Below are 23,015 nucleotides of genomic sequence, written 5' to 3'. Positions count from 1 at the left end.
GCGGACCGAGGTTCTGTGGGCACCGTGTTCAAGACTTTGAATTCTCCCAAGAAATCATCGGCCAGATGGGATACCGCCAGCGGCTTCTCTAACCCCCCCCTCCTACTGTCTTACAACCAGCGGGACCCCCCCCACCCCCTTAGTGTATCCAGCTATAATCATTTAAGTACCATCGCTATAGTTTCCTAGAGAACCGGGTTGTATACTTACTCCCTGCGTAACCAGAGATTGGACATTCAATGTTGATTTACCTACGAGTACTCATTTGCCATACAAGTGCATTTCAAATCATAAGTGTAAACAAGTGAACGTTGTATATACCTTTTGCTATATTAAATATTCGATTTGTACATTTGTGTGGACTTCGTTTCATCAGGTGGGAAAGTGTTCATCATATTTATATCATGTACTGGATGGCCAGAAGTTAAAGTACAAGAGGTAGTGGTATTAAATACCATATCTAACAATACAGTCAGGGAATTGTACCCCTCAGTTACAGCTACTGTTACTACTGTTACTGTTACTACTGCTGTTACTACTGCTGTTACTACTGCTGTTACTACTGTTACTGTTACTACTGCTGTTACTACTGTTACTGTTACTACTGCTACTGTTACTACTGTTACTACTACTGTTACTACTGCTACTACTACTGTTACTACTGTTACTGCTACTACTGTTACTACTACTGTTACTACTGTTACTACTGCTGTTACTACTGTTACTGTTACTACTGCTGTTACTACTGTTACTGTTACTACTGCTGTTACTACTGTTACTGTTACTACTGTTACTGTTACTACTGCTGTTACTACTGTTACTACTGTTACTGTTACTACTGCTGTTACTACTGTTACTGTTACTACTGCTGTTACTAATGTTGGGGAAAATGTGTATGAGGTGGACTAGTTTAATATAGGTCAACTAGCAGTGCTGAAAGACGTCTGGCTGACGTTCTTAAAACAACTTGGACAGAGGGACATTTCAGTACGGCACATTGTGTGCTGGTAATCTTATCTTGTTCTTTTCTCTCTTTCATACATACACAGCACACACACACAGACACAGGCACAGCACACACACACAGACACACGGACACGCACATACACAATACACACATACAATACACATACGTCTGTACGCAGACGCACGCACACACAGACACACACACACATACACACACACACACACACATCTCACTCTCTACATCATATCGTGTGTGGATATCATATCTTGCTTATCTCTCTTCATGTTCTCTCTCTCCGATGTTAAATCTACGTATCATCTTAATGTACGTCATGTCAGATCTGACATGATGTGATACGTCATCATATCTGTCATGGGGGGGCAGGACTGAGAGGGGTTTTAGGGACAGGCAAAGGGTTCCAGGGGAGAGTGTTTTTTTGTTCAAGCCGTGGTGATCTTCTTTGACCCATAGCTCTTGCTGTTAAAGAACTTCTTTTCTTAAATAAATTACCTATTTGTTACAATTGGAAATATCGTCTCCTGCTGTGTTAAACAACCTTTCCACAACATTTGGTGACCCTTGACCTGTAGACCGCCCTGCCGGGCCCCCTCACACGGCCAGCTCCGGACCTCTCCCGTAGAAATTCTGCCGGTTGTCGACACCAAGGTAAGCGTTGGGCTTGTAATTATAAATATCCGTCAGAGTTTCTGCGGGAGGGAAAAGTTGAGCTGACTGTGTTGACGAGGTCTGGGAAGGACGGCTAAAACGAACACGGTGAGGTGTTTTACACTGGGGCGACTCCTTTTTTAACAAGTGGCGGCCACTAATCAATTTTAAATTGCATGTTTTCGACCTCTGGTCAAAATTTTTCTCAAACCTCTTCAAACCTCTCCCCGACCGCTTTCACATAACTGTTCCTGTGTCCTCTGTAGATAGACTCTCAACATTTTTAAAACAATAAACTGCTGAAGATAGCTCATTCTGGGCGTTCTGCCAAGAGAGATAGCTCTCTCTCTCTCTCTCTCTCTCTCTCTCTCTCTCTCTCTCTCTCTCTCTCTCTCTCTCTCTCTCTCTCTCTCTCTCTCTCTCTCTCTCTCTCTCTCTCTCTCTCTCTCTCTCTCTCTCTCTCTCTCTCTCTCTCTCTCTCTCTCTTTCAATTCAGTTCAATTCGGGTAGGCTTTGTTGGCATGAAATATCAACATACTTGTTGCCAGGTCAGTTCCAATATACAAACGGTGGCATATATATTATTAAGCAGTAAAACATACCATAATATTAGCGATAAGTAAAACAATCAACAGAAACATATTAAATTGCAGGGTGGTCATTCGATCGGATAGTCGTTTTGCAGATGTGGCCACCCAGATACGTGTATTTACAGGGCTTGTTCTCTTGTTGTGTGACGGCCGTCTGCATGTTTTGCAGCTGGTGCTGTGCACTGACTTTTCTCCCCGCATATGTGTAGCAGCTTTTGGTTATCGGGGAGATGGATGAGCTGTGGATCAATTTTGTTTATTTTGTAGAAGAAAACCTCTCTTAGATCCTTGTATTTCTCACAGTATAGTAGGAAGTGAGGTTCTGTCTCAACATCCCCCTGATGACAAAGTGAACACAGCCTGGCCTCTCTGGGCAGCCAGTTCTGCCTGTGACGGCCTGTTTCTATGGCTAGACTATGTCCACTCAGTCTGTACCGTGTCAATGTCTTTCTTAATTTTATATCATTCACAGTGATCAGGTATTCTGCCACCGTGTACTCTCTGTTTAGTGTCAAATAGAATTCTAATTTACTTTGAGATTTGGTTGATTTGTTCCAATATTCTATATAGTTTTCTTTTTGTTTTGAGGTTATTTGGTTGGGCCAGATTTTTTGGTATCTGTCCTGAGGCATTTGTGGGCAGAGATTTCTGACTAGCTGGCAGAGGGGACTCTTATCTGGGCTCATCTCTTGGCTCTGAAGGGTTTTGTAGTGGTAGGAGTGGGGGTCACTTGATTGGAGGTGTGTGTAAAATTTTATGGCTCGCTTTTGGAATTTGAATGATTAGGGGGTATTGGCCGAGTTCTGCCCTGCATGCATTATTGGCAGTGTGTCTGTGGACCTTAAGTAGGTTTTTGCACAATTCTGCATGCAGTACTTCTAATGGGTGTTTTTCCATTTTGGGAAATCTTGGTTAGTTAATGGACCCCACACTTCACTGCCATATAATATTATTTGATTTATTACGGAATTTAGAATTTTGAGCCAGGTCCTAATTAGGATGTCAATTGGAATTTTCCTTTTGATGGCATAAAAAGCCCTTCTTCCCTTCTCCTTCAATTCATTCACAGCCATATCTCTATCTCTCTATCTCTCTATCTCTCTCTCTATCTCTCTATCTCTCTATCTCTCTCTCTCTCTCTCTCTCTCTCTCTCTCTCTCTCTCTCTCTCTCTCTCTCTCTCTCCTGACACACACACACAAACACACACACATACAATACACACACACACACACACAATCACACACAAACACACACACACAATCACACATACAATATACACACACACACACACACACACACACACACACACACACACACACAAACACAATCACACATACAATATACACACACACACACACACACACACACACACACACACACACATACACACACACATACAATACACACACACACACACAATCACACACAAACACACACACACAATCACACATACAATATACACACACACACACACACACACACACACACACACACACACACACACACACACACAAACACAATCACACATACAATATACACACACACACACACACACACACACACACACACACACAAACACACACACATACAATACACACACACACACACACACACACACACACACACACACACATAGACACACACACACACACACATTCCTGTGTCCCGGTGGACAGCGGGTTGTGTCACACACACACACATACACACACAAACACAATCACACATACAATACACACACACACACACACACACACACACACAAACACACACACACACACCGACACACACACACACACACACACACACACACACACACACACACACACACACACAAACACACACACACACCGACACACACACAGACTCACACACACACAGTCACACACATACACACACACTGAGTTGTAGTAGCGTTGTAGAGAGAGTAGATCTAGGTTAACTGTTGTTCCTGGAGTGTAGTTGTAGAGAGAGTAGATCTAGGTTAACCGTTGTTCCTGGAGTGTAGTTGTAGAGAGAGTAGATCTAGGTTAACTATTGTTCCTGGAGTGTAGTTGTAGAGATCTAGGTTAACCGTTGTTCCTGGAGTGTAGTTGTAGAGAGTAGATCTAGGTTAACCGTTGTTCCTGGAGTGTAGTTGTAGAGAGAGTAGATCTAGGTTAACTGTTGTTCCTGGAGTGTAGTTGTAGAGTAGTAGTAGCTGAAGTACAACCACACACACACACACACAACACAATAAACACATATACACACTAAACAACGATGCATACAGCAGAGGACATACTGATGGACACCAACCCGTTGATAAAGAACCTAATTCTCAAGGTTGGTCTCCGTTGGCAGAGGCGTACAAAGGCCGGGGACACAAAATGGCCTTCCGGAGGTACTTTTGATCTCGACATATGCGAAGAGATGAATGTAATGATTCGTAACCACAAGCCAGGCGACAGCAGCAAAAAGAGGTTGAAAAAGAGGACAGAAGAGTTGGGGGTAATGAAGCTCTACGCCCAGAAGGGGAGAGCATACAGGCAGGAAGCTTTAGCGCTAAATCAGAGAGAGACGGATATAGGGAAACCAACATCCCCACCTTATGTCACGCAATTGCCGGTGAACATGTGCTATGTGAACAAAATACTGAAGGAGTGGAGAGGTGAGCTAGGACACAACCCAGAAATTGACCCGTTGCAGAGAGCGATGTTTAGAGAAAGTGTGATGAGAGGGCTTCCAGAGGTGGTTAAGAATAGACTGGAAGACGTGGTGGGGTTAATGGACATGACTTATCCTTTGTTCTGTGCACATGTAACACATAGTGTGGAGAAGCAAAGGGCTCAGGAGCAGAAACTCAGGGATCAGGATAGAAATGACTCAAGGAAGTTAACTCAGCAACAACTGCAGCCCCAAAGGAGGTTGCAGGCAGTAATGGTGTCATCTGCGACCTCTCCACCCATGCAGGACCAGGGACCCCCGCCTGCACCTCAGGTAGTGAGAAGCTATGGCTATAGTTCACAGAACCAGGCGTTCAGGCGGCAGGCAGGGAATGGGCAATCAGGCCCACGGTTTACACAGGGACCGGGGAACGAACAACAGTTTCCCCGTTTCCACTGTTGGAACTGCGGCATGCAGGGACACAGGGAAATGAGATGTAGGCAACCATACCGTCCCGGCTCGGAGTATGGAAGACCCGTGCGCCAGGGGGAGTCACAAGGGCCCCACGACCAGGGGGAGACAGGAGGGCCCCGAAACCAGGGGGGTAATCACTAGGGGTGCCCAGAGAATGCGACGGGGGGAAATCAAATGATTGTGGTTTCCAAGGGAGCTGAGCAAGAACCTATTCTGCAGGTCCTAGTGGAGGGCAAATTAACAGAGATGATGGCAGACACTGGAGCAGGTTTTTCCTGCATAAAGCAGAAATACGCCGCTCACTTACCCCAGTCTGGACAGTATGTTCGGACGGTCGGATTCTTGGGGAAAAACAACCGATAGCATATTACTCTAGAGCTCTTTCGCCGGTAGAGCAGGGTCTGCCACCTTGTTATCAGGCCCTGGCCGCCGCACATTTGATGTATGAGAAGGCAACGGCCGTGACAATGGGATATGACATTTGCATTTGGACACATCACAAATTGGCAAACTTGATTGAAAGAGGCAAATTTGTTCTGACCAGCCAACGGCAACAGGCTTACATGAGGCTCCTGCAGTACTCGGACGTTACGATAAAAACATGCCACGGCAGTAACCCGGCGGATCTGGTACCACTCCCGAGCGAGGGTCAACCGCATGAGTGTGAGGTGGAAGCGACAGGCTTTCGTGAAACTCCGTCCTGATTTGGGAGTCGACCCGCTCGCGATAGCAGAACTCTCGCTTTTTGTGGATGGGTCCTGCTATCGGGAGGGGAAAAATTTAAGGTCAGGATACGCCGTCGTACAGTGCAAACCTAACGGAGAAACACTAACAAGAAAGGCCGGACAATGCATGCAACCATGTTCGGCCCAGCTTGCAGAACTAATAGCACTAACAGAAGCATGCATAATAGCTAAAGATCGCACGGTTAACATCTTTACAGACTCTGCGTATGCGCAGGGCGTATGCCACCTATTTCGCGGCCATTTGGAAGGCAAGAGGCTTTAAGAAATCGGACGGCTCACCGATCCTTCACCACAAGCAGGTTGTGGCGCTTATTCAGGCTGTAAAGTTGCCCAAAAACATTGCTATCGTAAAGTGCCAGGCACACAGAAAAGACCTGTCCTTTGTGACGACGGGAAACAACGCGGCGGACGAGGCCGCGAAGGCGGCGGCTGCGGTGCCGTCCACGGCTGTTCTGATGTTTGCGGCCGAACTGACGACTGAGGTAACTGAGGATAATTTGAGTGATCTTCAGGACTCAGCCACGCAGGCCGAGAAACAGTCGTGGACGGAGAGGGGGGCTGTAAGGGGGGCAGATGGTCTGTGGAGGAGTCATAACGGTTTGATAGTCGCCTCCATCGATCTTCTGTCCTTAGTGATACCTGAGGCTCATGGTGTTGATCACTGTGGAAGAGCAGAGACCCTGAAACGAATCACGAAAATGGGATTTTGGTCCCCAAAGCTTCAGGCACAAATTGACGTTACACTAGCCAGGTGTTTAACATGCTTACAGGGCAATGTGCGCAAAGGAGTACCGACAGTGGCGGCTTACACACCCCTCCCTGAGGGACCATTCAGACATCTGATTATGGACTATACAGACATGATAACGCCAGTGCAGGGCAAACGATACCTCCTGGTAGTAGAGGACTGCTTTAGTCGCTGGATTGAGGCCATTCCATCTAAACACAAGAACGCGGACACAGTGATCAAGTTCCTGTGTCGCGAGGTCATTCCGAGATTTGGAATTCCCACGATATTACAAAGCGATAATGGCCGCGAGTTCATCGACAAGGTGGTTAAAGGGCTGATGCAGAAATTAGGTATAAGACAGCGCCTTTCCTGTGTCTATAGTCCCGGGTCGCAGGGGAAGGTGGAAAGGGCCAATCTGGTCATTAAAAACAAACTGTTGAAAATCTGTATGCAAACTAAGCTTAACTGGATTGATGCTTTGCCGCTTGCTCTGATGGCTATTAGAAGCAGCGTAAACCGCCAAACACAGCTAACACCGCATGAAATGCTTACAGGCCGCAGCATGCCAGCACCGCCATTTAGACACCTGGCTAGGGGCCCGGCATTAGATATTTTTGAGCAAGATCTGAAAAATATCTTCAGCAAGTGACTAAAATACATGAAGCTGTGTTTCGACAGGAGCAGAGAAAGGAGAGAAAGGGGGAGAAGGAGGCGGAGAAGGAAGCCACCAAACCGAGACTGATCCCTGGGGACTTGGTCTTCGTAAAGGTCCACAAGAGAAAGTGGTCATCACCCCGGAGAGAGGGCCCGTACGAGGTGATCCGATCGACTGGAACGGCAGTCCAAGTCAAAGGATCAGCGACCTGGTTCCACTTCAATCACTGCATAAAGGCCAGCGGCGATCTCTTGGGGGATACAATCGATCGCAGTTATGCAGAACCCGACATGGAGGGTCCGAGACGGCAACTGGAAGGTGCAGTGCCTGCTGATGCTCCCGCAGATGTTGGCAGCAGTGTGCGGACGGTCGGCCGGGCACAACGACGTCATTAAGAACCGTCACGGTCGACCCGTCCTTGAGGATGACGGGTTTGAGTGGGTAGGAGTCCCACGGGGTCCCGCTCAGGCTCAAGTACCAGCAGACTTTCATGACCAGGCTCAGAATCAGGCGCCCCCTTTTCCCTCCATCGAGGAAGGGGGGGAGAAGATAAGACTACAACCAAACGGGGTGTTTCCCGTAGGACCGCAAGGGCATGTTTTTGATTTTGACCATTCCCCCGTTACAGGCGGGGATACTTACCATTATACTAACGAGCATCGGGTTGTGGGGGTAGATAGGAGAGTTGAGCCTGTCCCGAACCAATCACAGGGGACAGGGGTGAGGGGAAAAAGGGAGGTCAAGGACACTGAGTCGGAAGAGGTGGGGGGACAGGATATGTTCCAGAGGACAGCCGGAACGTTGAGGGACTCAGTGGGCTCACTCTGGGCCAGGTTGAGGGGTTTGCTTCCTTCCGGGGAACAAGATGGGGGCGACTATGACTATGACGAGGAAGACCCGGAGGCTGACCCGATGTATAGGGCGGCTTTAGGGAATGAGTGGTTTAAGTGGGTCCAGTACACGAGCGCGCAGAATCAGATAGAGGATTGTTATGTCTGCTCCAAGGCACGTCCGGATAGGCTGCTGGTGAAGGGCACGAAGTTCAGTTGGGCTCAGTGTGACAGGGACGCAGAGGCATGGGAGGGGCCCCATAATAGTCGCCCTTGGTGCGAGGCAGAGTGTTTGGGGTTTCTCGGCTCTAGTCGTTTTAAGGCGGCAGGAAACGTCACGGATTTCAAGGATGTCACTATGCGGGAACGGTGTAGGAAATTGGATGTACGTGTGCAGGGGGTAGCGACGGGGTTGCCAATACCCAGAGGTGTCAAACTATGGCTGACCAAGGATTTCGAGTGCTTGCAAAAGGAGGGGACCCGGGATGTAGGGGAGGTGGCAGAGGGGCGGTGCACTACTATTTGGAGCATCACGACTAACTGTACGAAAGAAGGAAAGTGTGGACACGGGGTCGTGTTAAAGGGAGTGGATACCAACCCACGGCCTGTAGCTTGCCCTTTTCATGTCCAGGATATGGCACTGGCGGACCAATACTGGCTCTGCGGCGGTAGGAGGTTGAGGAATACACTTCCTTTAGATTGGTCAGGTAGATGTGCCCGGGTTCAGGCGATCATGCCAATGGTGGTCCTACCATTATCAGTGACGGAAGGACCTTCTGAGTCTCCTATCTCTCGAACGAAGCGTAGCTACAAGGCAGACCCAAGGGTGTATCTGGACAGCATAGGACAGCCAAGGGGCATTCCAGCCGAGTTCATGGCTAAGAATGAGATTGCGGCAGGGTTTGAGTCTATTCTGCCATGGATATCGGTCAATAAGAACACCGGGTGGATCAACTATTTGTTTTACAATCAGCAGCGGTATCTCAATTACACCGAGGAGGCGTTGGATGCAATGGGGGACCAGATGCACGCGACCAGTACGGTGGCGTGGCAGAATAGACAGGCTCTGAACTGGTTAATGGCGGAGAAGGGTGGAGTCTGTTCCATGTTTGGACAGTACTGCTGCACATTCATTCCGACGAATGTGGGGCCAGGGGGAAAGTTCTCCGAGGCCATGGCTAAGCTGAAGGATTTGAGGGAGGAGTTGAGGGGGAATTCTGGCCGGAATGAAGAATGGTGGGGGAGTGGGGTGTTGGAAAGATTGGGACAGTGGGGAAGCATAGTGATGCAGACGGGGATATCCATCGGGGTGGCAGGGTTGATATTGGTTCTCCTTTTCTGTTGTGGTATGCCTCTCTTGGGTAGGCTGGTAACTTCACACGTAACGAGCCAAATGCTGATGGTGGGACAGAAAGAGATTGAGCCACAAATCGGGCCATATCCTCAGCTTTATGCTGCCTTAGAGGGAGACGAGGGGATAGAGGATTAGGGGTATGGTGAGGTAGGGACATTTTCTTTTTGTTGGTTCTTTCCTTTAAGAGTGACGGGGGATGGTCTGAGTGCAGTTTTGTTGGTTTATTCCTTTAACTAGGAATTTTAGTCTGATTTTCTAATGATCCTTCGGCATAGAGATTGCAACCATTGAAAATCATTGCATTGTTTTTTATTTTTTTATTATTTTTTGTTTATTTTACTTGTGGTCCTGGTCAAACCGGAATGGGAAGGGGCATCGGCAGAGTGTCGGTTCTGAGCCTGAGGAAGCATTGAGAAGAAGTGGTCGGGGGATCGGTTCTGGGGACTGGAGGGACAAAGGGGGGGGCTAACGCAGTGGGCAAGATGGGCACCTCCCGTCGAAGATGGGGGGACACGTGGTGAGGTCGGTACCAGCGCCTCCCGTCCAGGCATGGGGACATGCTTCTACGAGGACTGGAGGTGTGGCGTGGTGGTTGCTGTATTGGCAAAATGTGACTTTTGGCAATACGGTGAGGAGACTATGGCGTGGGCATGGAAGGGGGGCTGAGCGATGGACACTGGGACTCAATGTTATGGAAGAGACAATGTCATTTTTTTGGGAGGGATGTTCTATGTTTAGTTCTGACGGTCAACTTCTCCTTTCCCTGATGAGAGTCGCGGTTTCCGGCCGGAACTGTGGCTCATTTGGTAAGCGGTGGAGGTTGGGGGGATTTGTCTGTCAGGTTAGGATTATAAATTGGGGTATTTTTTTTTTTGATGTTTTATTATTACTCTTGTTTTGAGCGGTTTTGTGTTTATTGTGAGAACGGTAGTCAGCCTTTGTTGGTCCGTTAGGGGTCCAGTGAATGAAGTAAGGTTTCTTGTTTAGTTAGACGTTCACATTTTCTTGGTTATATGATTTGGGTGGGACTAGGGATAGCCCCAAATGGGGGAATGTTGGGGAAAATGTGTATGAGGTGGACTAGTTTAATATAGGTCAACTAGCAGTGCTGAAAGACGTCTGGCTGACGTTCTTAAAACAACTTGGACAGAGGGACATTTCAGTACGGCACATTGTGTGCTGGTAATCTTATCTTGTTCTTTTCTCTCTTTCATACATACACAGCACACACACACAGACACAGGCACAGCACACACACACAGACACACGGACACGCACATACACAATACACACATACAATACACATACGTCTGTACGCAGACGCACGCACACACAGACACACACACACATACACACACACACACACACATCTCACTCTCTACATCATATCGTGTGTGGATATCATATCTTGCTTATCTCTCTTCATGTTCTCTCTCTCCGATGTTAAATCTACGTATCATCTTAATGTACGTCATGTCAGATCTGACATGATGTGATACGTCATCATATCTGTCATGGGGGGGCAGGACTGAGAGGGGTTTTAGGGACAGGCAAAGGGTTCCAGGGGAGAGTGTTTTTTTGTTCAAGCCGTGGTGATCTTCTTTGACCCATAGCTCTTGCTGTTAAAGAACTTCTTTTCTTAAATAAATTACCTATTTGTTACAATTGGAAATATCGTCTCCTGCTGTGTTAAACAACCTTTCCACAACACTACTGTTACTGTTACTACTGCTGTTACTACTGTTACTGTTACTACTGCTGTTACTACTGTTACTGTTACTACTGTTACTGTTACTGTTACTACTGTTACTGTTACTACTGCTGTTACTACTGTTACTGTTACTACTGCTGTTACTACTGTTACTGTTACTACTGCTGTTACTACTGTTACTACTGTTACTGTTACTACTGCTGTTACTACTGTTACTGTTACTACTGCTGTTACTACTGTTACTGTTACTACTGCTGTTACTACTGTTACTACTGTTACTGTTACTACTACTGTTACTACTGTTACTACTGCTGTTACTACTGTTACTGTTACTACTGCTGTTACTACTGTTACTGTTACTACTGCTGTTACTACTGTTACTGCTGTTACTGTTACTACTGTTACTGTTACTACTGTTACTGTTACTACTGCTGTTACTACTGTTACTGTTACTACTGTTACTGTTACTACTGCTGTTACTACTGTTACTGTTACTACTGCTGTTACTACTGTTACTGTTACTACTGCTGTTACTACTGTTACTACTACTGTTACTACTGCTGTTACTACTGTTACTGTTACTACTGTTACTGTTACTACTGTTACTGTTACTACTGTTACTGTTACTACTGCTGTTACTACTATTACTGTTACTACTGCTGTTACTACTGTTACTACTGCTGTTACTACTGTTACTGTTACTACTGCTGTTACTACTGTTACTGTTACTACTGTTACGGTTACTACTGCTGTTACTACTGTTACTGTTACTACTGCTGTTACTACTGTTACTGTTACTACTGTTACTGTTACTACTGTTACTGTTACTACTGCTGTTACTACTGTTACTGTTACTACTGTTACTGTTACTACTGCTACTGTTACTACTGTTACTGTTACTACTGTTACTGTTACTACTGTTACTACTGTTACTACTGTTACTACTGTTACTGTTACTACTGTTACTGTTACTACTGCTGTTACTACTGCTGTTACTACTGTTACTGTTACTACTGTTACTGTTACTACTGCTGTTACTACTGTTACTGTTACTACTGTTACTGTTACTACTGTTACTGTTACTACTGTTATTGTTACTACTGCTGTTACTACTGTTACTGTTACTACTGCTGTTACTACTGTTACTGTTACTACTGTTACTGTTACTACTGTTACTACTACTGTTACTACTGTTACTGTTACTACTGTTACTGTTACTACTGCTGTTACTACTGTTACTGTTACTACTGTTACTGTTACTACTGCTGTTACGACTGTTACTGTTACTACTGCTGTTACTACTGTTACTGTTACTACTGTTACTGTTACTACTGCTGTTACTACTGTTACTGTTACTACTGTTACTGTTACTACTGTTACTGTTACTACTGCTGTTACTACTGCTGTTACTACTGTTACTGTTACTACTGCTGTTACTACTGTTACTGTTACTACTGTTACTGTTACTACTGTTACTGTTACTACTGCTGTTACTACTGTTACTGTTACTACTGCTGTTACTACTGTTACTGTTACTACTGTTACTGTTACTACTGCTGTTACTACTGTTACTGTTACTACTGTTACTGTTACTACTGCTGTTACTACTGTTACTGTTACTACTGCTGTTACTACTGTTACTGTTACTACTGTTACTGTTACTACTGTTACTGTTACTACTGCTGTTACTACTGTTACTGTTACTACTGTTACTGTTACTACTGCTGTTACTACTGCTGTTACTACTGTTACTGTTACTACTGCTGTTACTACTGTTACTGTTACTACTGTTACTGTTACTACTGCTGTTACTACTGTTACTGTTACTACTGATGTTACTACTGTTACTGTTACTACTGTTACTGTTACTACTGTTACTGTTACTACTGCTGTTACTACTGTTACTGTTACTACTGCTGTTACTACTACTGCTGTTACTACTGTTACTGTTACTACTGCTGTTACTACTGTTACTGTTACTACTGCTGTTACTACTGTTACTGTTACTACTGTTACTGTTACTACTGCTGTTACTACTGTTACTGTTACTACTGTTACTACTGTTACTGTTACTACTGCTGTTACTACTGTTACTGTTACTGCTGTTACTACTGCTACTGTTACTACTGCTGTTACTACTGTTACTGTTACTACTGTTACTGTTACTACTGCTGTTACTACTGTTACTGTTACTACTGTTACTGTTACTACTGCTGTTACTACTGTTACTGTTACTACTGTTACTGTTACTACTGCTGTTACTACTGTTACTGTTACTACTGCTGTTACTACTGTTACGGTTACTACTGTTACTGTTACTACTGCTGTTACTACTGTTACTACTGCTGTTACTACTGTTACTGTTACTGCTGTTACTACTGCTACTGTTACTACTGTTACTGTTACTACTGTTACTGTTACTACTGCTGTTACTACTGTTACTGTTACTACTGTTGTTACTACTGTTACTGTTACTGCTGTTACTGTTACTACTGCTGTTACTACTGTTACTGTTACTACTGTTACTACTGTTGTAACTGAGGGGTACAATTCCCTGACTGTATTAATAAGTATGGTATCATTAAACCACTACTGTTACTGTTACTACTGCTGTTACTACTGTTACTGTTACTACTGTTACTACTGTTACTTTTACTACTGCTGTTACTACTGTTACTGTTACTGCTGTTACTACTGCTACTGTTACTACTGCTGTTACTACTGTTACTGTTACTACTGTTACTGTTACTACTGCTGTTACTACTGTTACTGTTACTACTGTTACTGTTACTACTGTTACTGTTACTACTGCTGTTACTACTGTTACTGTTACTACTGTTACTGTTACTACTGCTGTTACTACTGTTACTGTTACTACTGCTGTTACTACTGTTACGGTTACTACTGTTACTGTTACTACTGCTGTTACTACTGTTACTACTGCTGTTACTACTGTTACTGTTACTGCTGTTACTACTGCTACTGTTACTACTGCTACTGTTACTACTGTTACTGTTACTACTGTTACTGTTACTACTGCTGTTACTACTGTTACTGTTACTACTGCTGTTACTACTGTTACTGCTGTTACTGTTACTACTGCTGTTACTACTGTTACTGTTACTACTGTTACTACTGTTGTAACTGAGGGGTACAATTCCCTGACTGTATTAATAAGTATGGTATCATTAAACCACTACTGTCTTATGTACATTACTACTGGCCATACAGTACACAGGTATATCATGATGAACACCTCCACAATGACACGGTTCCACACAAATCTGGGTTATAATAATATTTATTAGCAGCAATGATAGTATATAACAATACTTTACGTAGGGTCGCGCTTATAAGGCGAAAGAATGTGCGTGAGTAAATCAATAGCGTAAGTCCATTGGCATATTACGCAGGAGATAATGAATACCACCTGTATCTTAGGAATTATATCTATGGTACACTAGTAAGGCAGCGGGAGATACTGGTAGGGTCCCTCCGGTTGTAGGCCAGCAGGGGGAGAGGATTTATCGGTAGCAAAGTCTGGATCAACGGGGACTCAATAAGCTCCTGCTACGGGAGACGGTACATTACTCCCTTGATCAGCAGACGAAAGCAGCAGCTATTCTCCAGTATGCGGTGCAGCATGGAAGAAAGCTAGCCAGCCTCAGGCGTCCTAGAGGCGGGCTCGACGATGCTCCTCACAGGGTAAATCCCACACAATTGTGGGTGTAGACGATTCTCCGCTCCATCAGATACAGGACCAAAGCAAATATAATCCAGCCGAAAAGGGCTATGTAGTCGTCGGGTAGGTTATCCAGTGTACATGTCCGCACGGTCCTCGTCTAGGGCTCCTCGGGTGAAGGTGCCAGGTTAAGCTGCCCAGCCTGGATAAGCACACTAGCTGGTACGAGGAAACGTTGGTGATGCTGGTCACTGTAGAACGGTAGCCGCACGATACACTATACATAAATAGACTATTACTGAATTAATAGAATAGGTCGAACTCGACTGTACAGCGTTAAACTCTGATACTTCAGCTATCAATTCGCACGCGGTCTCAATGCTCTATTTGGGGCCAAACAGGCCGTACTTCACCGCACGTTGTATCGTGGGTGAGGCTTCACTTGGGTAACTCGAACTTTAGACTAAGTGCTTCTGTATTCACCTGCGCCGTATTTATACGTTAGGCGAACAAACTAGTACCAGCCTTATTCCTGTCTCGTATTCTTGCGCAGAGCCGTTCATGTACAGGCATGTCTTTGGCGGTGACTTTGAACCAGACCCTGGGGGTATGGCAGTGGCGCCTAGGGGACCGCTGTCCAATAGGAGAACGAAATATTATGGTCTGTACTAGGTTAAAGGGATATTCCGTGTATATGTACAAAGAATACACAAGGGATATCAGACGATATACAAATATTATGCAATATATATCAATCAGTAAATATATATATTCGGTTTAATCTGATCCTTCGTAACAGCCGCCTCCTAATTAGTCCCACCTAATTAGATAAACAGAGACAGATTAACCGCACTGTCCACTACTCAATGTCCGTTGTGAGGGTAGGGCAGTTCACAAAGTCAGGGGTCATGGTCGTCATTAGGAGAGTCGGGGAGCCTTGGCAACTCTATCAGCCTCGCCACGGGTCGGGTGTATGTCCGCCCCTGGCCGAGCACTTCTGCCGCTCTGACCTTTCCGTCGGCACCAGTGATCACTTTGCTTACGCGGCCGGCCGGCCACGCAGCTCGGGGAAGTAACTGGTCTATGGTCATGACGACTGTGTTCACTTTTTAGTTGTCCCCGTCCTTGACCCGCTTCTGCCGGGCTGGAAGGGATGGTAGGGGGGTTAGGAGGAAGCGGGCCTGAGACTGCTTTGATCTGTGCTTGGCTGCGCCTCCACCTCCTCCGTCTGTTTCTCTTGTTTGCTCTGTACCCCGTCTGAGGAGGGGCCGGTTCCGGCCGCCCCGTCAAGGAGTCGCCTGGGGTGCTGGGTTCGAGGTCAGCTACGTCTGGAGCGCAGCTGAGGGGGGTGGAGTTCCGAACTCCCTCTTGTGCCCACGGTTCTCTCACAGGCCTCTCGCTCAATGTCAATAGCCTCTCAACGGGCTGTACGAGGGAGTGGTCGGTGTCGCTCGCCTTTGTGTGTAGGCAGCGTGTAGACGTGGGTTGACTGTCAAGTCCGTAGAGGGGGCCCTGGAGAGTCCACCCCAGTCGGGTCTGAACCGCGACTGGGCATCCTTTGGGTCCGATGTGGGCCGCCTCAATTGGGAGAATGAGGTCCGCGTGGTCGGAGCCGATGAGCAGGGTCGGTGTGGCGCCGTCGATAAGCGGTATAGGTAGTTGACGTAGGTGCACATACTTCGCCATCAGCTGTGGGATGGGGTAGGTGTACTGTGATAGGCCTATGTCGTGGCTGGTGAAGACGTTGGTTATACTATACTGCTTCTCGGGCTGGTCCACCGCTGCTATCTTGAAGGAGACCTTCTCACCTTTTATGGTCTTCTGGTCCCTTCTGATGGTGCGTATTGTCATGGTACCTTTGGCACCCCGCAGGCCCAACTGGGCTGCTGCGGAAGCGAGGAGGAGAGTCTTTTCAGACCCATCGTCCAGGACGGCATAAGTGTCCAGGACCTTGTCCTCGTAGCTCAGGAGCACTCTGACCACTTTGATGAGCACTCGGGGGGTCCCGCTATGCTGGTCAATGTGGAGCACTCCTGTTGGTCGGTTGCTTTGGATCGTCTGGGGTGGTGCCGACTCGCGGTCGTCCGAGTAGCACTGTGACTCCCAGTGTCTGCTGTAGCAGTCGGAACAGTAGGGAGCGGTCTGGTGGATCTTTGGTACTGGTGCCACCGCCTCGGCCTGGTACATTACCGTGACGGGCCCACTCTGTTGTCCTGGCGGACGCCTGTTGATGTCATGCAGGACCTCCAAGTGGGCGCCGCCGCACCTGCCGCACTTCTTCTTCAAGCGGCACGCAGCTGCCATGTGGCTGCGCGCGCAGCGGAAGCAGCGGCGGTGGTCCTTGATCCACTGACTCACCTCATCCGTGGTCAGCTTGTTGAAATCGTCGCATTGATACAGCCGATGTTCCCCTTCACAGTACTGGCATTCAATCTTCCACTCCTCTTTCGTCGAGGGGGTGTCGTGGTTCTTGTGCTGCGGTACTGATTCGGCTTGGTGCATAACGGTCACCGACCGGCGGTTATCATTTAATCCCCGAGGTCCTGGTCTTGGGCTTGGTCCACTCCATACGAACGTGTCCAGTCGTAAGCTGCTGACCTCCCTGGCGAGGAACTCAGACAGGTCTAGGAGGGATGCCTCTGGGCCGTTGGGGTCACGGTGGTCTCTCTGCCGCCGAAAACGCTCTTGTCGGGCGGGAGGGAGCTTCTCTAATATTCTCTCTACATTAGAGTTAGCGTACAGTTCGTATATCCCTTTTTCCTTTTGGGACCCCAGCATCCCTACCAGGGACTGTACCTTGATAGAGAGGTCATCTAATGCTCTGTTGTCTCTGGCTGGGGGGAGACGGTCAATGTCTCTTATCTCCTTTCTCACGTAGTCCCATATGCGTCCATAACGTTGGTCGAGGGCTACTAGAGCCGCGGTGTATGGGGTAGTAGAGTTGGAATATGCCAGCGCTATATTGTGCGCTCTGGGCACCTTGAGTAGGATAGCATACTTGTACGTTTCATCCGGTACATCGGACATCATTGTCTCTAAGCACATTCGTAGCTCTGTGTACTGTGCTCTGTTCTCGTGTGTGAAGTCCGGGAACGTCGGTGTGCCAAGGTACGATGCCATGGATGGCTGGCACATCGGTGAGCGTTGGGGGAGAGGCCTCCTGGGCGAGTCTCCCCGTGCGTGTCGTCTTGGGCTGGTACTTGGTGGGTACCGAAGGTCGGGTACCCAGGTGCTGTTCCTCGGTGCTGACGGTGCGTCAAACTCACCCGTGAGTTGAGTCGGGGGTTTGTAGCGCAGTGCCTCGGGGCTGACGTCTGGGCTGTACTGGACCTCCTGGTCCAGAGTACGTTGCTGCTGGTCGGGGCTGTACTGGGCCTCCTGGTCCAGAGTACGTTGCTGCTGGTCGGGGCTGTACTGGGCCTCCTGGTCCAGAGTACGTTGCTGCTGGTCAGCTTGACATTCCTCCTCTTCCTCCTCCTCCTCTGCTAGGTCCTGGAGTCTTCTGTTCAGTCTCTCGGCGTGGTCCGGTTCTTCCCGGTTGCTGGGTCTCGTATGGACCGGCCGGGGAGGGGGTTCGGAGACGTGGACATGATCCTCCTGTTGGCGGGGTCCCGGGTTGCTTGGTCGGGTAGGGGAATGCGTCCTAGACCCTTGTCGTGATGATCTCCGGGAGCTCCGTGCGGAGTGAGGGGGTGTCGCCATGGCAATCAATTTGTCCATCAGCTGCGCCTGCAGCCGGTCGCGCTCTGCCTCGCGCTGGGCATGGGCGGCTTCGGGCACTGCTTCGCGCTGGGCATTGGTGGCGTCGCGCTGCGCATTGGCGCTGGCCTGAGCGGCGTCGCGCTGTGCATTGGCGGCGGCGTGCTGCGCCTCAGCGCGGCTTCTTTCAATGTTCTCTTCTGTCTGAAGGCGTCTGGTCTCCAGTCTTATGCGGTCGTCTTCACTCCTTTGTTGCGCCTGGAAGCGCTCTCGCTCGGTTGCAGAATGTTCGCGTTCACTGAGGGCTTGCGCTTGGAGTTGCGCGTGAAGGCGCTCTCGTTCGTCTGCAGCTTGTTCGCGCTCGCTCGTCTGTTGCGCTTGGAGTCGATCGCGTTCACCCTGAAGTCGATCGCGTTCGGTGGAGGCTGCCAGGGTGGCGATGAGTGCCTGCGCCAGCATCTTGTCCGCTTCGCTGGGGGAAGACACAGGCGGAGGTGATCGGCTTCTGGCAGTGCTCGTTGGAGATCCGTTCTCCTGTCGCGCTCCGAGGAGATCCATCTCCTGGGTGTGCGTCTCTTCTGGTAGTGGGTCGGGTCCCGTCCCTGGAGGGCTTTCTTTATCCTGGAGCTCTCCGGGGACTACCTCGTTGGCGTCGGCGGGGGGTAAAGTCATGTCAGGTCCCTCCTGGTCCCCCCCGTGAGCTTGGTCAGTTACGTTAGAACCCACTAGGGTCTCTACTGGCGGGGTCGCCTGTTCGGTAGGGTTTGACATACTTTTACTATCCGCTTTAGTTATTTTATCCGCATTTAACTTCTTTTTACTGCTGCTGCTACTACTGCTACTACGACTATTACTACCGCTATTACTACTACTATTACTACTACTATTACTGCTGCTGCTACTACAACTACTACGACTATTACTACCGCTACTACTACTACTACTACAAGTCCCCTACAGGAAGTAAGCTGTGTGCCGTCTGCATAGCAGTGGGAGTGGACCCCATGGTGACGGAGGATTGTGACCAGGGGAAGGAGATAGATGGTGAATAGGAGGGGACCCAATACTGATCCGTGGGGGACACCCAGTGAAACAGCTGAACACCCTGACTTGTGAGTCCTGAGTTGTACAAACATGTCTGTCGGTGAGGTAAGATGTGAACCAGGAGAGTGCGACACCAGTGATCCCAATACTACTACTACTACTACCGCTACTACTACTACTACTACTGCTACTACGACTATTACTACCGCTATTACTACTACTGCTGTTACTACTACTACTACTACTGCTACTACGACTATTACTACCGCTATTACTACTACTATTACTACTACTATTACTGCTGCTGCTACTACTGCTACTACGACTATTACTACCGCTATTACTACTACTATTACTACTACTATTACTGCTGCTGCTACTACTACTACTACTACGACTATTACTACCGCTACTACTACTACTACCACTACTGCTACTACTACAAGTCCCCTACAGGAAGTAAGCTGTGTGGCCATGCAAACAAACTCAGATGCTGCATAACTATTTGAACCATTAGAATCCTCCCCAGGTTTAAAAGAGACGGAACGCAGAAGGCCGTGGTCACCTGTGTTCAACATAAACACCTCCAGGTTGTATCATCATGGCGTCTTTACACAGGGTGACCCTTCCCTGTACAAATGGATTTACGAGGTCTTTACAAATACAATTGAAATCCTCTTGGATTCGTCGAAGGCGTCCAAATTGCATCAGGAGCAGGATATCTTTCGAGGGTGTACAAATATTAGTCTTTCGAGGAGGAGCAATCTAGTCCAACATTCTCTTGTACAGACTTAGGTCAACAATGCAGCCACTGCCTTCTTGACACACGTCCCGGGGAGCAGGTGCAGACCTGGGGGACGGACCTGGAGGATAGACCTGGAGGATAGACCTGGAGGACAGACCTGGAGGACAGACCTGGAGGACAGACCTGGAGGACAGACCCAGAGGACAGACAGACCCGGAGGACAGACCTGGAGGACACATACCTATACTCGTTCGCCAGCTCGCGAGCCTCCTCTTCTTTAACCACCCTCTCGTCTTCGAGGTCAAACTTGTTGCCACAGAGCACGATGTCTGGCTTCTCGCAGTAGGCGTGGACCTGGAGCTGACCTGAGGGGGAACACAATCAGCTTCATTGTGTGGACTTAACCCTCAGTTCATGATTAGTGGATTACAGTGCCTTTGCACATTTGTTTGTATCTTAGAACAGTGATGTTCAAACCTTTTCCTGTCAAGGAACCCCAATTGATATGTGATTGGACAAGGATAATTTGATAATACTATTTTAACCCAAGGAACCAGAACCAGAGTCCAGGGCCCTCATTCATCAACGTGTTCTACGCACAGATTTGTGCTTACCCTGTGCGTACGATCATTTCTAAGCAAAGAGTGGGATTCATCAATTTCAACTTGAACTTGACTCCGTGCTTACGTCTACGCACAGGTCAGACCATGCGTACCTGGCGCCCAGTGGTAGAATATATTATTACAACAAGGAAATGAGCTTCTGTGCATAATAACACTGGCATGTTCTGTACGAACCGTAGTTCATTATAGTTCATTGTAAAATAGCAACAGTAGTGTAATTATGGTCAAAACCCTATAAATAGCATTTGGAATAATAGATCTTTCTCTCAGAATGAATGCAGCATGGTTTATATAGCGTTATCGGAATATACGGGGTGTAGGCTACTGACTGACTGCGCTCCGCGTAGCTTGATTGATTGATTGATTGAAAAGTTTATTAACAGATCGCAGAATGGGTACAATACTGTACAGCTCAGTACATACAATTGTTAATTGGGGATGCAGACCAGAGAAAGACTTTCGTCTTGTTTACATTAGGGTCCCCCATTTTCAATTCATCATAAATCATAAAGCTCAACTCGTTATTATTTTGCGCAGACCGCAGAAACACGGGAACGTTTTGATTATATTTAAAAGGCTTTACGTTAAACGAAACAAGTGGAATTTCGAAGCTGTAAGCAGAATACAAGTCATATGAATATAGTGTTCTTCCCCCTTTTTACTGTATAAGAAAGAATAGAAAACGCATGGCAATGACACCAGATAGTGGACAGACTATGTATATGATGGGATTCAAGTTCGCGTTTTTGTTGATCATAGGCATGCTGTCAGAGTATGATATCTTAATCAAACATTCTAGAACATTTGTCGTCACAGATCATGTCCTAATAGAACATAGGCTATGGCATGGATCGTGATATTGTGTGGACTGTTATTATTACTGTACCGCGTACCACCCATTGTGACAACAGCCTTGTGAGTCCAGCACACAAACATGATGGAATTCAAGTTCATGTATTGAAAGGCAGGCTACATCATACATGCAGTGAGATTCATTGTTCTTGTATATGCTCTCGTATTATTGTTTATATAGGCTACCCAATACTGACATCAAAATAGATTGTAGTATGCCTCTAGAAATCATATGCAGCAGGTAGAAAATTGACGGGAGATCCATCGCGATTTGGAATAAAATTGAGGAGAACTTTAATCCCTGGGTATTAATCAAACAACATGGGAAAAGGCAGTCATATTCCAGCGCGGTATTTATTAGTGTTTGCGCTGCCCAGGCAGCAATGGTTAATAGATATCATATCCGACATCACCGTAAGTGTACACGTCTGTCAGCCTGTCTCATGACACGCTTCCCTCGGCTTAGTCCATTTTTCCACATTTCATGGGTGTATTCCATTACCGTATATGGTTAATCGGGGCGTTTCTGGTATGCAAATACGTGAAAGTGTGCACGAGCCTCGGCGCAGAGCCAAGGTGGGATTCATCATGACAGGTGTGCGTAGAGCCTGCGTACGCACGTGATGAATCCCGACTTCCCTGTGCGTACACTGGTTCTACATTCCGTGCTTACGTGTGGAAATAGAACATGTTCTATGCACACATTGATGAATGAGGGCCCAGAATTCCACAGCTAAACTCTAAACTGTGGGTGGAGAGATAACGGAGGAGAGAGCAGAATAGTCACTCTTATACACTCTCTCACTGTACTGACTTCTATATTAATGAAATAAAACTGTTGCTCATTTTGCTCATTTCCCCAGACCAGGAGTTGAGAACCACCGTCTTAGAAGATCCGGACCATTGTATGAAAATAGACATATAAAGCAGGTCTCGTCACAGTGGCTTTTACTGTTTTACTGTTTTACAAGGACATAGAGTTGATTACATCCGGGCTCACAT

General features: G+C 47.2%; 1 protein-coding gene across 3 annotated transcripts in view; it reads right to left on the bottom strand.

Annotated features, from left to right (window-relative positions):
- Window positions 1–23,015, bottom strand: part of rab27a (RAB27A, member RAS oncogene family) — a 79,353-nt gene that overhangs the window by 21,175 nt on the left and 35,163 nt on the right. For all 3 annotated transcript variants that reach the window (XM_084307272.1, XM_084307271.1, XM_084307273.1), the window contains exon 5: window positions 20,780–20,903. In XM_084307272.1, the coding sequence (XP_084163398.1) occupies window positions 20,780–20,903 (124 nt within the window). The remainder of the gene's footprint in view (window positions 1–20,779; window positions 20,904–23,015) is intronic.

This window comes from Notolepis coatsorum, assembly GCF_963971535.1.
Source record: "Notolepis coatsorum genome assembly, chromosome: 2".
Taxonomy (NCBI): domain Eukaryota; kingdom Metazoa; phylum Chordata; class Actinopteri; order Aulopiformes; family Paralepididae; genus Notolepis; species Notolepis coatsorum.
This window is presented reverse-complemented; position numbering and strand designations above follow the sequence as displayed.